Source organism: Octopus sinensis, linkage group LG17 (assembly GCF_006345805.1).
Source record: "Octopus sinensis linkage group LG17, ASM634580v1, whole genome shotgun sequence".
In the NCBI taxonomy this organism is placed as follows: Eukaryota; Metazoa; Mollusca; class Cephalopoda; order Octopoda; family Octopodidae; genus Octopus; species Octopus sinensis.
In genome coordinates this window covers 39,694,190-39,711,689 of record NC_043013.1, presented here as the reverse complement: position 1 = coordinate 39,711,689, position 17,500 = coordinate 39,694,190, and the positions used below count along the sequence as shown (strand labels likewise).

Genomic DNA, 17,500 nt, shown 5'->3' with positions numbered 1-17,500 from the left:
AGGTTGATCAAGTCCACAACGGTAAACTGTTAGTGCGATACAAAAGCTGTTATGTATGAGGCGGATGGGGTATCGAAGTATTCCAGTTAGGCGACGAGCATACTGACATACAATCTGAACATGACGGACGGTCATGTGAAGACCAGGTTCCACCACCAGGTTCCACCACCAGGTTCCACCACCAGGTTCCATCAGTCTTCGTATGTTATCTAAGATTAACGCAATGCCTCTCGCGAAATCTGTATGGATAGCGAAGGAAAACAACACACGTTACATCATCAAGTGGAGGATACAAGGTGCCTGCTTAAACTTTAAAAGTGAGGTTTTTACTTCCTGCTCTCGTTAGTGGAGATATAACTCAACTACTGCTCGGAGACATCTTGGGTATAACTGTTGGCTATTTCCCCATCAGTGTTTCCCTCGCCATTTCATGGGTAAGGGTTTAGTCGAATAGATCGACCCTAGGACTTGGTCAATACTTTGTTCTATCGGCCCCGAACAAATGAAAGACGAAGGTTATTTCGGTGACGTTTAATCCGAAAATACAAGAAGCCAAAAGAAACGTTGCTAGTTGTTTTGTCCGACTCGCTCCCGATTCTGCCAACTCGCTGCCTCAAAGATCTTAAATTTTGGCTCAACAACAGCAATTTTAGTTGAAGGGATAAGTCAGTCGTATCGACCTCAGTGCTCAAATGTTACTTATTTTATCGACGCCGAAACAATTAAAGGCAAAGTCCACCTTGGTGACATTAAAACTAACTATATATACAGAGCCATCAGAATAATCGGTATGCGTATAGTTTGGCAGGTTAAAGTTTCTGTCACCGCATACCTTTGTTTCGAATGTTTGCTCAACAGGAGCATTCATAGCGGTTGGGGTAGCGATCAAGTTGATTATACTGACTCCAGTGTTTGATTGATACTTATTTTATCAACCCCCAATAGAATAAAACTTATTTGAACGCAGAACCCAAAGCCAAAAGAAATTTTGATAAGCATTAATAGTTAAACAAGATACAATTTCCTATAGACGTGAATGATAATGTACAGTATAACCTTGACCATTGCAGAACTATATGCCACCTTACGACTTTATTTACACCATGCTTGATAAATAAAAGCAAAAAATGAACCGGATTATTTAAGCCACTCTGAACATTGAGAAAAGTATAAATAAAACTATGACTTACTCATACAATTATATTTAGATTTTGCTTTTTGTTTTCGTGGCATGTACACTTGAAAGCCTTCAATAAAACCTTTAGTATCTGATACATGTTTATTGAGGTAAAAAATTTCGTTTCATGCAGTTGGTATATAGTAAATGGATATGGACTGAGACGAGCTGACTGTTAATGGTTTAAATTTCGATGACCTCATTTTCACATGATCACGATGGTTGTTGTCATACATTAATATTGTGTATCAGAAGTGTCTTTGTCTAAATTCCCGAGAAGGAATTATTGTGTGTGTCAACACATACAAAAATAATCATATCGAACAATTGGTCTAAGTTGTTGTTTAGACCCAGGTCAGCCTTGATCCAAAAGAACTCTGTCTGAAGGCGTTTTTTCATCCATTAAACATTGTCCAATGTACTCGTATAAGACGGTGGGATTTGTAAGATATTTTACTGTTATTTCTAGTAGATCGAGCGTCGGTACAGAGGCTCCCTTTTTTGTTCGCAAAGCTCAAAGCTAGTAACATAGTAACAAAGTGGACTTAAGGATTTTGCTTTGCCCCAGATCAAACCTCATTGACCAGGCGAACCATCCCATGGTTTTTTTATCGTAGGGCATTGTCCACTATGCCCATATCCTTACCTTTTTACAGCGTTGAAGTGTATTTTTAGTGTGATTCAAAGACAATTTACTATCCTTACAGTTGTTAGCACGGGCTTCTTTAAAACACGAAGGTGGCCCCGAGTAAGAAGAGCTACCACCAAGAGGCTTTACCACTGAGACCATGTAAATATTAATAATCATATCAGAGCAGATATCTATCTATCTATCTATCTATCTATCTATCTATCTATCTATCTATCTATCTATCTATCTATCTATCTATCTATCTATCTATCTATTAAAGGCATAATATATATAGGATTACACATTCTATTATATCTTTGTTTCTTTAGGGAATGTGGTCTTCTTTTTTGAAGGGCATGTTTAGAAGAAATTTTAGCTGCAAGCTCTAACAATCAAGTGATTGTACAGAACATTGTGAGAATGTTTGTCAGTATCAGGCGTTAATTATATGTGTATAAGAATATATGGGACACATCTATGTTCAGAATAATAAGTCTTTAATACTTAAATTTTATATGCTTAAGCCATTATTCTTTTCATTTTGGTTGCTTTAGCGGCTTTTAGAGGATTCCTCATTTTCTTTACTCTTTTATTCGTTTCCTTGTTTCAGTCATTTGAATGTGGCCATGCTGAAGCACCGCCTTTAGTCGAGCATATCGACCCCAGGACTTATTTTTTGTAAGCCTAGTACTTATTCTATCGGTTTCTTTTGCCGAACCGCTAAGTTACGGGGGCATAAACACACCAGCATTGGTTGTCAAGCGATGTTGGGGGGACACAAATACAGACACACAAACATATACACACACATACATACACACCACACACACACACCAACACACACACACACATATATATATATATATATATATATATATATAATATATATATACGACGGGCTTCTTTTAGTTTCCTTCTACCAAATCCACTCACAAGGCTTTGGTCGGCTCGAGGCTTCGAATTTAAATGCAGGTAAAATTACAGATAGGAGTAACGAGTTCTCACTCCAGACGCAGCGTTCTCCTGATTGATTTGTTGTGCTCAGCGGAAGGGAGAAACCCATAGATATCCGTTTAAGCGGAAAGTATGTGAAGTCTTCAGAGCGTTGGAGAGGATGCATCGAGGTATTTGTTTCGATTATTTGCATTTTGAGTTCAAATCCCGACGTAGCCTATTTGGAGAGTGGACTTAATGTATCACCCGTTATAGCACTACCAACTGGCCCTGCTGTGACTTAAACGGTGTCCAATCTCTTGATGTATTTAATCAAACATCCGGCCTGGTTACTGGGTGCCTTGCATAGTGTCGACTTTGATGATAAACTTCATGCATCACGAGGTTTAATGCTAACGCCTGGTCCTTGGGTGGTTTTAGCGGAGCACATTCTTTTCCAAGTACCAAAGCGCAAGTTTTCAATGTTCCGATTGGGGGATACCCCTCTGCCTGCCACTAGTCTTTGAAAAGGGTCTTCAAAAGGGCTATGAATATGACTTAAGAATTAAAAATATAAAATAACACAACGGAAAACACTGATGATGCGTGGTTTCTTGAAAACAGGTATTCATTATTATTCTTTTCTTTGTTTCAGTCATTTTGACTGCGGTCATGCTGGAACACCGCCTTTAGTCGATCAGGACTTATTCTTTGTAAGCCTAGTACTTATTCTATCGCTCTCTTTTGCCGAACCGCTAAGTTACGGGGACGTAAACACACCACCATCAGCTGTCAAGCGATGTTGGGGTGGACGCACACACAAACACACACACACACACACACGCACACATACACACACATATACACAACGAGCTTCTCTCAGTTTCCGTCTACCAAATCCACTCACAAGGCTTTGGTCGGTCCGAGGCTATAGTAGAAGACACTTGCCCAAGGTGCCTAGCAGTGGGACTGGACTCGGAACCATGTGGTTGGTAAGAAATCTACTTACCACACAGCCACCTCTCTCAAGAAAATAATTACACAATACAAAGAAGTTAAACTTGACACGGCTGATAATAACAGTTAAATGTAAGAGTAACATAACCATCAGATACAGAACTAGATTTATAACCTTGGCAACTCATTGATACAGAAATAAATTTCAAATGACGGTATGCAAAATATTTTTGAAGAGATATATAACAAAACCCAAGAAGATTATTAAGTAACAAACCAGGTAAGCTAATGTGACACCGCTGAGGGCAAAATGGCTGCAATTACACAAATGTTGATGATTCTTGTCTTCTGTTTAAACGTTGTTGTTCACTGCAGAACATCGTAATACATAAATATAAGGATCTCCGTTAATTTCGACGATGAATGTGTTAATTGCCTAATCAAAGATCAGAGGATGTAATCAACTGAATAGGCATAGGAGTGGCTGTGCATAGGCGTAGGATTGGCTGTGTGGTAAATAGCTTGCTTACAAAACACATGGTTCCAGTTTCAGTCTCACTGCGTGGCACCTTCGGCAAGTGTCTTCTACTGTAGCTTCGGGTCGACCAAAGCTTTGTGAGTGGATTTGGTGGACGGAAACTGAAAGAAGCCCGTTTTATATATGTATATATATATATGTATGCGTGTGTGTATGTGTTTCTTGTACCAGGAACATCGCTTGACAACCTATGCTGGTGTGTTTACGTCCCCGTAATTTCGCGGTTCGGTAAAAGAGACCGATAGAATAAGTACTAGGTTTACAAAGAATAAATCCTGGGGTCGATTTGCTCGACTAAAGGCGGTGCTCCAGCATGGCCACAGTCAAATGACTGAAACAAGTAAACGAGTAAAAAGTAAAGAGGAACTCCAGTACTTGACTGGTACTTTCTTTTACCGACCCCGAAACGATGAAAGTCAACGTTGACTTGAGATATGAAATTAGAACGTAAGGAGCTTGAATAAATACTGTGAACCATTTTTTGACATTTTAACGATTCTGAAAACTCACCGCCTTTTAGTTCTCACTAGAGACACACAATGTGAAATTTTTGTGGGGAAGTGATAAGCCGAAATACATTGACCCCAGAGCTTGACTAGTAGTTATTTTATCGAAACCCAAAGGACAAAAGACAAAATCTACTTCGGCAGAATTTGAACTCAGAAAGTAAAGACAGACGAAATGCTGCTAAGCTTTTTTTCGGCGTGCTAACGATTCTGCCAGAATCGGATATATATATATATATATATATATAGATAGATATATGCATGAGTATGTGTGTGTATATATATATATATATATGTATGTGTGTGTGTGTGAGTGTGTGTGTGTGTATCTGTATCTCTCTTTGTGCCCCACCACCGCTTGGAGACCAGTGTTAGAGTGTTTATGTCCCCGTAACCTAGCAGTTCGGCAAAAGACACCGATAGAATAAGTACTAGGCTTAAGAAGAAAAAAATAATGGGGTTGATTCGTTTAACAAAAATTTCTTTAGGTCGGTGCCCCAGCTTGGCCGCGGTTTAATGACTGAAAAAAATTAAATATAAAGTCTAAAGAACAGGAAAAAAGAAAGAGACTGTGTCTGAATCTTTGGTAGAATTCTTGATTGAGTAAAGATTTTGTTACGACCGTCTTAATTAAATAATCTAACATGTGATCACGTGATATACCAGATTATTGGGTATTGTTATATATCGCTGGTCACATAGCGCTTTGCGTTATTTTCGTTGTTGAATGATGCCACCCTGCTGGCTAGGCGAACAGTCCAATATTTATTTCGTTATTGCTCACAGTGGGGCTAAACATAGAGGGGACATGAAGGACAGACAAAGGGATTAAGTCGATTACATCGACCCCAGTGCGTAACTGGTACTTAATTTATCGACCCCCAAAGGATGAAAGGTAAAGTGGATGTCGACGGAATTTTAACTCAGAACGTAAAGACAGACGAAATACTGCTAAGCATTTCGCCCAGCGTGCTAACGTTTCTGCTAGCCCGCCGCCCTTCGAGCAGGCCAATATTACCCTTCATCGGAAGGCTATTTCGTAGTGGGCTGACCCATTTACAGCTGAGTGGAGTAAGGAAACATGAAATGAAGTGCTGTGCTCAAGAACATATTGCTCTACCCGGTCCGTGAATCGAACCTACAATCTGGCGAACGTGAGTGCAACACGCCTAACCACTAGTCCAAGCACCTTCACCAATACAATAACAGCCGATGTTGGTTGGTTGGTTGATTGGTTGATTGTCTGGTTGCTTAATTTCTCCACTCATAGAGAGAGGGGGGAGTAAAACAGAGATAGATAGATAAATAGATGGCCTGAGTATTCATTCCATTATTTTTAATTAATTAATTAAAAAAAAGAAATTTGCTAAAAATCGAATTATATTTTAGTATGGAGTCTGGCTTGCTTGTTTTCTTTATGCTGTCGCTTGATGAAGTTGAGGCCACCCCATGTTAGTGAGCCCAGAGAAGTTATCATACGTAGAGCCGACCAGGTCCTCCAGTGCTCTGTATCGCTGGCGGTCCGTTGCCAGACTCTCAGCATACGAGTATATATGCTGCCAAGCATTTCTTCCAGTTCCAGCGCCGTAACAATTCTGCCAGCTCGACGCCTTTTCTCACCCAAATATACATTGAGTAACATTTTTCTCTCTTTCTCTTTTCCTAGGTGCCTATGAACTTGGGGCTATAGACCCAAGTCTTTATAAAATTGTTGATGAAGATGAAGATTACGACATGTCTGACGACCATATCGGTCGATTGTGGTTTACGGTGGAGTACGAACGGGAAACGGAAAAACTGCTCGTCACACTAATAAAAGCGAAAAACTTACCCAGCCGTACAATGAGTAGTTCAAACGGATGCGACCCCTTCGTCAGGTGAGTAGACACCATTATAACGCCTTCTTAGATTTCTATGATAACAAAGTAACGTGCTACTTTGGCGTGTGGTCTACAACTCCAAAGGGCAATTACCTTAGGTTAGATCTTAATTTGTTTACGTTGCAAAACTCGTGGCTGCCAAACTTGTGTGATTTACACGCTTATTCTAATTATTATATTTTTTATTCTTGGTTTCTTATTATTATTCACAAAGACATAAATTAAACATGGTTTTATTGTTATTAAAAGATGTAGCACGGAATTTTGTCAGTGAACAGGTCGTGGTCTCAAAGCGACGAAAATATTTTGGCAAATTAAATTTAAATGTTGAAGTGAATCTAACGGTTTTTGTGTGTTTCTTAAATGGCTTATAAACACCTTCCGCGCTGCAATTGTTTTCGTTCCAGCACACGATCTCAGATTAGGTCACTTGCCAAGCAAGTACATCTCCGTAAAAATAATAACAATTTTCAAAAACTACATTTACAATGCCAAGTATGTAAAAAAAAAGTAATATTGTAAAAACATATTTTGACTGCAGTTAAGGGCTTTTAGAATTTGAGAAGTAAACTAAAAAGTAACCTAAAGTAATCGCCCTTTAGGATGTAGATCACGTGCCAAAGTGGAACCAAATTAGCAGTGTTTATTGAGTGAGGTATTGAGTTTGTTGTATAATAAATATACTGGGGCATTGCATCAAGTCTAAAACATATCTGTTGTCGTGCTGCGTAGACATTCTTTTCTACTCTAGGCCCACCTGCCCAAAAATTTCGGAGCAAGGCCCGAAGTTTCTGGGGAGGGGTTCAGTCGATTAGATCGATCCCAGTATGCAACTGGTTCTTAATTTATCGACCCCGAAAGGATAAAAAGTAAAGTCAACCTCGGCGGAATTTGATCTCAGAACGTAAAGGTAGACGAAATCCCGCTAAACATTTCGTCCGGCGCGCTAACTATTCTGCCAGCTGGCCGCCTTATGCTGCGTGGATATTTGGAAGTCAAACAAGCTTTCTAGATTTCAGCTTCGTTTTGATCTCAAGCTAATGAGACACCAATCAATGAAAGAATGATCCTGCCATTTACAGATATGATGCGAATCGCATAACAGAACGTGGTTACTAAGATGGTAAATTGACCGAGTGGTTAGGGCTTCAAATGGAATCACATGTCATGAAGTCCTTTCCACCTCTGTGTTCAAAACCCATCGAAGTCTCAAGCTAGCCTTTCAGCCACTTGCAGTCGACAGGAAAAAAATAACAGCGCGATACTGAGTTGGTTGGGTATATAAATTTAAGCATTCTATTTCGGGAAGAAATCGATTTTGTTCAGGCCTGAAGATTAAATGACTCTGCCAGCTTTGCACTGCCCAATACATATCATATATCACGTCGGGATCTCTATGACGCCATCAGAAGTTTTTAAGGCCCAAGGCAAGGTAGCGTAGTTATTATTTACAGCTAATTAGACTTCAATCTGTCCAACCAGAGAAATGCTAGAACTCACCAGTTTATGATACCCGAACGTATTTTATGAATCTTCTCCCTATAAGTATGCCAAAGACCTATAATCCTTTAAGGGACGTTTGCATCCTAGTTCTTCGGTTTTTACCAGTGTTTAGTTTTGCATTGATGGATATGGGTATTTAAGTTATATATGAATGAGAAAATAAGACAATGGAGAATTTGATATTTAGACAACAGTTTATTCAAATATATTCAAGTCAATATAATATAAAATTTTTATCCCTACAGCTGTTTCCATAGCCAAGTAATTCAATTAGATTAATTAAAATTACATTAAATTAAATAAAAATTTCATATTGAAACTGGTTAATTGGGTATTTCATCAGGGGAGAATTTTCCATAAAGAAAGTTTGAAATTAATTTAATTCAAGTTATCTAATTGAATTAAATGGCTATGGAAACAGCTGTAGGGATAAGAATCTCCTATTATTTTGATTTGAATATCTTTGGATAAACTCATGTCGATATGTCAAATTTTACCATTTCCTTCTTTTTCTCATTCACACACACATACATATGTATGTGTACATACATATATACATACATACATACATACATACATATATACATACATATATACATATATATATATAGACATATGGGTGTGTGTATGTGTGTGTTTCCCTCTCGAACTTTGCTTATATATTCCGAGTTCGATTCCAAGCAGTGACGTGAATAATGATAATAATAATAATAATAATAATAATAATAATAATAATAATAATAATGATGATGATGATGATAATAATAATAATAACAATATCGAAAAATACCTTGGGAATGAAAACCCAGGTTCGAAATTTCCCCAGAACACCTGATGAAGGCTGGAGGGTATATCAGCCGAAACGTTGTGTTAACAACAAACAAGATTAGGACAAATATCCGTCAAATGTAAATAATGTAAATAATGTTTATCTATTCCATTCTCTAATTTTTGGATATTTATTGGCATATACAGCAACCCCTGTTGCTAACCGTGAACTATAAAATAACCTTTTTTTCAGCTTATCGTACTTCGATACGGAAACATTCACAATCTTCTGTGCCAGTAAAACACCATTGTTTCTGAAAGCTGGTTTTTATATCTGCTACAGACTGCTTGAAATTCACTATCTTCCCACACCTTGATTCTTGGATCTTACTTTTACATCTCTCTCTCTCTCTCTCTCTTATATATATATATATATATATATATATAATATATATATATATATATATAGAGAGAGAGAGAGAGAGAGAGAGAGAGAGAGAGAAATGCCAGTGCCACTCGAAACATTGCGTACGAATCATTACTTCGTCTCTGTAAGCTTTGCGAAGCATGCTCAGTGTCTCTGTAGCAGAGTTCCCAAGTTCCACGCAAAATTTCAACGCACTGTCCATGGTAAAATAGCAAACTACAGCATACACGTGATCACAAAAACTCAAATTTCTGAAATATACTTCAGCGTCACTAAAAGTGACCAAGGTGAGGTATTTCTTTTTTTGTCATGAATTACGTCTAGCCACCCTGATATTGTGTTACACACCTGTCTTCGTCTTTTGCTGTTTATTTTGTAAATTCCAACTATATATGTGTGTGTGTGTGTGTGTGTGTGTGTGTGTGTGTGTGTGTGTGTGTGCATGTGTGCGTGTGCGTGTGTATTTGTATATATATTGTCGAGCGGTTACTGTTTATATCTCGTTCAGAGATTTATTAATGCTTATATATATATAGATATTCATATATATATATATATATATATATATATATAATATATATATATATATTATGTGTGTGTGTGTGTGTGGTGTGTGTGTGTGTGTGTGTGTGTGTGCATATATTTGTATATATACAAGTGAGCTTTAGTCGTTATATAGCGTAGAACTTAGGAAGTATACATTTGACACTATGGGTATTATCAGGAGACACGGTGTACATTTAGTAATTATAATTTGACTTGCTTTTTTTTCTCAAATAACTTAGTGTTTATACAAAAGGAGGAACTGAATACTAATTTTTGAAAGAAAACTGAGATAAAATTACTTAAAAGAACATTCATAAAGGAAAGCGATTCTAAAAGCAAAATTACTCTCTGTGGTAATTTTCACACACCTGCTTACACGCACTCACTCACCCATATTCATACACACACACACACACACACACACATACACACACAGGCACAGACACTCATACACACACCATACCTTTCTTTGTTTCTCTTTCTCTCTCTCTCTTTCCTGCTCTCTCCTCTCTCTCTCTCTCTCTCTATATATATATATATACATATATACACATATATGTATATATACACGCATATACGCATATAAATATAATATATATATATATATATATTTCTATACGTATGTGCGTGTATATATACATATGTATAAATATATGTATGTATACATACATATATGTACATACCTACATATATATGTATATATACATGCATATATGGGTACAGGACATCAAACAACGTTGAACACAATGAGAAACGAAAACATAAAAACGAAAACATAGAAAACGAAAAAACAAACAGAGAAAAGAGACATGCAACATATAGAATATTCCCCTTCATCAGTTGTCCCTGTTTCATCTACTCCGCGTTTTCTAAGGCAAGGACAAGACGCGACTTCTTTGAAACAGTCCTTCCCGCAAAGCAAATTAAATAAAATTTGGCATTTTTTGCGGAGGGTGAAAGTGGTAACAAGAACAGGACAGTGAGAACAAGGCTGTAAAAACAATCGATGAGGGGTGTTAAGCCAAGACGATAGAAAAATTATTATTGAATGCTAGGAGGTGGAGCTTATGAAAAGAGTCAGGTATCCTTTCCCGAGTATATATACATATACATATCTTTTTTTCCTCCTTTTCCTCCACTCTCTCTCTCTGATTCTTTCTCTACATGCGGGCGTGTGTGTGCGTGACGTTTTGTCGTTCATTCACTCATTGCCTTCCTCCAAGCCTAATATATGCATTCGTCTTTCCCTCTGTTATGATAAATCTCTTTCTCTCCCTCTCCCTTCCCTCTCTCTATATGATGTAAAACATGACTGAAAGAAAATCAAGCAATCAACCAACCAATAATTATATAGGCTATTACTATATAGAGATATGCAAATTAAGACTATAAAAACACACTTTATAATTGACTAGCAGTATCGCCCGGCGTTGCTCGGGTTTGTAAGGGAAATAACTATAAAGCATTTTTAGAGAGTTATAGCCAAAAACTGGGAAAAAAATTATGGTAAATTTTTTTTAGTTAAAAAGGTCGAGTTGCGTCCCCTAGACAGTCTGTGGTTTGTATTTCTGATTCTCGACCCCATGTTGAATTTATCGATTTTTTTCAGAACTGGGGGAACTTTTCAAAATTTTCGCTGCGTTAGTTTTGAATAATGACATTGGGCTATGTGTGTGTCAAGTTTCATCAGAATCGGTTGAAAGCCGTGGTCAGGGTGAGGGTACAACCTAACAGACACACAGAAACACACACAGACAAACTGCCGTTTATATATAGAGAGATAAATCGGCAGACGCAGGGTTGCGCGACTAAGAAAATTGCTTCGCAATATCGTAGTTTCGGGTTCAATCTCACACTGCAACATATCATACTATATCCTAAGATAAAATATTTTTAAAATGGAAACTCGAGCCATTGGCTATCTTTCGTGGAATCGACCCTGTTCCGACAATCACGTGGTACTTCGTGACTGATCATCACTTCCTCCTCTCCTTCAATTAAATCCGGAAGTTTTCTCTTCACCTTTCCATTGTCACCTAATATAATTGACTTGATGGATTCTATGTCTTTGATAAGTTTGAAGTATAGAATTATAAAAAAAAATAGAATAGAAAAAGAAGCTGTCATGTTATTCATACCTGTTACAGTTGACATGATTCACTCACTATCTGGAGTCGAAACCAAAACCCAATCCAGTATGGATTGGGAAAACTCTTTTCTACTATCATCGCTTCTTTACGTTCTAAAATAAAATTTATAGCTGTACAAAATCCGCTGTTCTTGAAGGGTAGAAATGAGAATGTATAACATTAATGTCTTTCCCCATTGAAAATATCGTTACTTCATTTTCCAAGAGGGACTTTATCAATATAAATCCACTGAAATGACTACAACCGGGATTGAGCACACTCTGTCAGTGAGCAAGTCCTTGTACAGTTGTTGAATTTGCTAGAAATAACAGTCAAATCTCTTTAAAATTGCAGCCTACCGTATAAAAATAAAAATCGTATACAGTGAACAATGTAGTCGCTGATATACAAATATGCACGAATTGATCACGATAGGAACGCCTTTTATTATCAAAAGTTTTATTGATCAAGGCTAAACAAAGGTTAAACAACGGAAATAACAGCAGCGATGACTACGACATATGCATCAGACAGATATTAAAATCTTAAAGAGAACAAGGATAAAGTGAAAGGCTTTTACCTCAATGAAGGATGAGCTCAAAACACAACTGGACACGACCGTGCGCACCAAATTCTTGAAAGCGCCGTTTTGCCTGCGCTCTTGTACGCTAGAGAGACGTGGGCTACTACGAAGAGGGAAGAACATCGATTTGCTCCGAATAAAAAGGCCATGGAAAGAACCATGCTAGGAATATATGTTTCTTTATTACCCACAAGGGGCTAAACATAGAGGGGACAAACAAGGACAGACAAACGGATTAAGTCGATTACATCGACCCCAGTGCGTAACTGGTACTTAATTTATCGACCCCGAAAGGATGAAAGGCAAAGTCGACCTCGGCGTGATTTGAACTCTGAACGTAACGGCAGACGAAATACGGCTACGCATTTCGCCCGGTGTGCTAACGTTTTTGCCAGCTCGCCGCCTTATATGCTAGGAATATCATTGCACAAACCTATCTGAAGACATCGACATCCTTAAGGATGGCTATTGGCTTGTGCAGTGATTTTATTTAAAGCGAAAAAGAGTTGTACACTGTCAACCTCACTTTCTTGTCCATAATCATCTGCAGCCTAGAAGACAAGACAACTAGGAATGACCAGGACAAGATAACTGGGAAACTGGGAATGGAGAAAAATGCAGTGGGTAACCAAGATATCTAACGTGCTTCGGCCTGTTCTCTGTACTCCTCATTGCGTTACTGTAGTCGCCTTTTCCTCCCATGAACCACGAAGGTTTCTTCCGCAGCGTCCGACGGATCCAGTTTTCTCTTCATATGCATAAGTAGGCGTGCCCTAATATGCTAATTAACCCATTGATGGAACCCTGATTGGTGTTACTACTCCGAGCCAGAGAAGACCTGGGAAAAACAAGGGATTGAACTTCCGTACCAGGGCCCCACCACCGGGTGCAGTTTAGAGTCATACCCAAAACAAAACTGACAACAGCAACAACAACATCATCAACAACAACAACAGCATAACAACGACAGTAAAAACGACAATCACAACAATAACAACACCAAAATATCAACAACAACAACAAAAACAAAACAACAATAGCAACCACAATAACAACAACAAAAGTACAACAATAACAACAGAACAACAATGATAATAACAACAACAAAAATAACTACAATGAAAATAACAACAGTAATAACAACAACAAATGTGCCACAGATTTTGATCACGTGGTGTGCAGTCGAGTAAATCGACCAATTCAGGCTTGAGTGTCGTACCATATGCGTGATTCGAACGCAAGATGCAAATTGTCTAAAATTACTTCATTTCGCACCACTTTACCTTTTAAATCAATTAATCAATTCAATCAACCTTTAAGTTAAGATAATTAGGAAAAAAAAAAAAGAAAAGAAAAGACAGAAAGAGAGAGAAAGAGAAAGAGAAAGTGTAAAAATTTGTTTTGCAAAGAACGTGCGTGCATGTGTGTGTGTCTATACATATGTAATGTGTATATATGTGTGTATATATATATGTGTGTGTGTGCGTGTGTGCCGTGTGTGAATAGGTGTTTTGCGCGTGAATGTGTATGTGTGTGTATCTATACGTGTATGCATATATGAGTGTATACATATATGTATGTGTGTGTTTGTGTGTATACATGTATGTATGTGTGATATGTGAATTTGTGTTTGCGTGTGAATGTGTGTGTGTGTGTGTGTGTGTATGTGTGTATGTGTGTGTGTGTGTGTGTGTGTGGTGTATTTGTATCTTGAGGAAGAGGTTGCTGCAAGTGACATGCGTTAATTTAGATTCACTGCCTCGTCTTACTGACCGCGAGACACGGTCCATTGTTAGCTACAGGATCATCATCAGCGTCATCACCTGCAGCAGCAACAGAAGCAACACCATCACCACCACCATCACCACCATCGGCTACCGATTCCATAGTCGTCACCACACCGCCACATGACAGGTACCACCTCCTTGGCTCCATGTAAACATATTAAATTCTTACTGCAGTCGTGACCACCTAAGCACAAACCACCACCACAACCACCACTACCATCACCACCACCGCGACCTCCGCAAACTCCACCGCCGCTGCCACCACCACCGCAACCAACAACAACGCCACCTCTGCCGCCATCACCTCCACGATAATTGTCATCGTCACCGGCATCTGCGTCACCGCCGTCACCATTGTCAGTACCACCACTTGCTCTACGTCAACCATATCCGACCAATAACGCCACCATCGACACCAAGACTACCACCAACATCACCACCAGCCCCACCACAACCACTATCATCATCATCATCATCATCAGCAGCAGCAGCAGCAGCATCGTAACCTCCACCAGTATTATTTCAAACAGCCACCGCCGCAATCATAACTACCAGCTCTACCTTAATTAGCGTCACCGCAATCTACAGCCCTTACCACCACTACCACCACGACCACGACCACGACCACCACGACCACCACTACCACTACCACCACTAGCAGCGTGCGTTATATAAATATTCTGATGCGCCTGGATGCTAATTACAGATTAAATACGGACGGTGCGTTTTTTTGACAAGCCCGAATTCATTTGAATATGCAAATCACGAACCTTAAAGAAGTTATATGCAAATGATACCAGTTCTTTCGAGAACAATATGTTTTGACAAATACATTATGAAAAGCTGACAGAGCAAGACTTCAGTATTCATTGCTTACTGTTGCACAAACTCTGTGGGAGAGTGGCTTCTGTAACTACACCAAGGGCTAAAGATGTAGTCATATATATATTATATATATATTATATATATATTATATATATATATATATATATATATATATGTATATATGTATATATATATACAAACATATATATTTTGTAGTTTCAGTTCAGATCTGTGGCCATGTATGTATGTATATGTCTCCTTGTTTCTTTCTGTGGAAGAGCGTAGGCTCGAAGCGTTAAAGACTTTTTCAATTGGCGAGTGTTATACTAATACATCTAAACCACCTGTCTTCGTCTTTTGTTTTTGTTTTTTTTGTGAATTCTCCCTATATATATATATACGAAAGAAGGTTGGAAAATGCAATTTTAAAAGATGTTTATTTACTTTACGCTTTTCACTCTTGGAAAAAGATTGTCAAAAGTAACATGGAGAAGTTTGGTTGCGTTAATTATTGGTTGTTACAAAATGCTACATTACATATATACAGTCTTTGGTAACAATATATGTATATATATATATATATATATATATATATGTATATATATATATATATAATATTATATATATATTATATATATATTATATATATATATATATACATATATATATGTATGTATATATATATTATATTTATTTATATATTATATATATATATATATAATATATATATGTATGTATGTATGTATGTATGTATGTATGTATGCATGCTTACATATATACTTAAATATGTAGATACATATATACAACACAAACACACACAGACACGGACCGAGATACAGACAGACATTTATACAGACGTAGACACTCGTATATGTATACATATTTTACATATATACTGTGTAAATATTATGGTCTCGTGTCGTATCTATATAGTGAAAGTGTGTGTAGATGAGTATCTATATTTGTCTACCTATACTGTTGTGTATGAATGTGCGTGTGTGTTTGTGCGTATATACATATATATATATATATATATATATATATATATATATATATATATATATATATATATATATGCGTGCGTGTGTATGTGTGTGTGCATGCCTGTATATATATATATATATATATGTATATATGTATATATATATATGTACATTATCCAAAGAAATTCCAACTCTGTCTGTTTTTTATGTTTCATTTATATTGTTTATGATATTAATGTAGAAGATAGAATATATAGTATAAAAAGTATATATTGTATATATAGTATAATGAAATGATGTATTGATTGTCGTATTGAATAGATGAAAAAGTGAATATAAAATATTAAGAGACTAGTATACTTTCTTGCATTAAAGCAGTCTTCAAGGTCCCAAGGTCTCTAAGGTCCCTTTTGCATTGGTGGTTAGTAAATATATCTATAATAAAAAAAACGCGAGCGCAAATACTGTAATATAAAACGCAGGCCCAAAATCCTTGAATATTCTTAAGTATTGAATTTAGAAAACTAAAGAGTAAGCCGTAATTAATTGTACAGGATAAGAAGAAAAAAAAAGAACTTTCTGCTGAAGTTAGAATTTAAAAACTAAAAAAATAATAAACCCTGTTTTATATATTTTTATTAATCAAAATACTCAAGATGCTATTTATTTTCAATTTTCGTGAAAAGACTTATTTCCTGGAAATTTACACATTTCCTGCAAATTTACACGATTTACACATTTTATATTATATTATAAATACATATTTTAAAAAAATCACATAACAGCAATTTAAGAAAAATTATAAACCCTAATGTTTTAACTTAAAACAAAGAAATTTTAAAATAAAAATATTAAATAATATATTTTTAAAAATATTAAAAAATCTCAAAAAATCTCCACACACTATGTGCAGAACAATTTCTGAAATATATTTAGCAAATTCCAACTTCAGAAGCAATATTCTAAAGTTTTTTCTTTATGTCCTGTACTTTTCGAGTTTTAATACATAAAAATATTCTTGTACTCTGAGCGCGGAATTTTCATTCTGCTACTACTTGTTCTATACTTTTCCAGGTTAAATACTTAAGAATATTCTAGGATTCTGTACCCTCATTTTTCAGTATAGTCTAAATTATCCCAGGCAATGCGTCTATTATTATAATCAATTATAAAATTACACTTATAATTGGAAAAAAAATATGATAATATTGATAATATTGTAAATATTTCTAAAATGATGATTTTGTTCAAAATTTTGTTTGCACCTAAAAATAACAAAGGATTGACAGCGATAGAAATTCGGATTATTTCCACTACTACACCTAAT

General features: G+C 36.7%; 1 protein-coding gene across 3 annotated transcripts in view; it reads left to right on the top strand.

The window, feature by feature from the left end:
• The window catches only part of LOC115220973 (synaptotagmin-15-like), a 187,523-nt gene that overhangs the window by 78,540 nt on the left and 91,483 nt on the right, over positions 1–17,500 (top strand). For all 3 annotated transcript variants that reach the window (XR_005002692.1, XM_036510503.1, XM_036510502.1), the window contains exon 2: positions 6,409–6,619. Coding sequence is in view for 2 of the 3 variants with exons in the window: in XM_036510503.1 (XP_036366396.1) it covers positions 6,409–6,619 (211 nt within the window). In the remaining variant the exon portion in view is untranslated. The remainder of the gene's footprint in view (positions 1–6,408; positions 6,620–17,500) is intronic.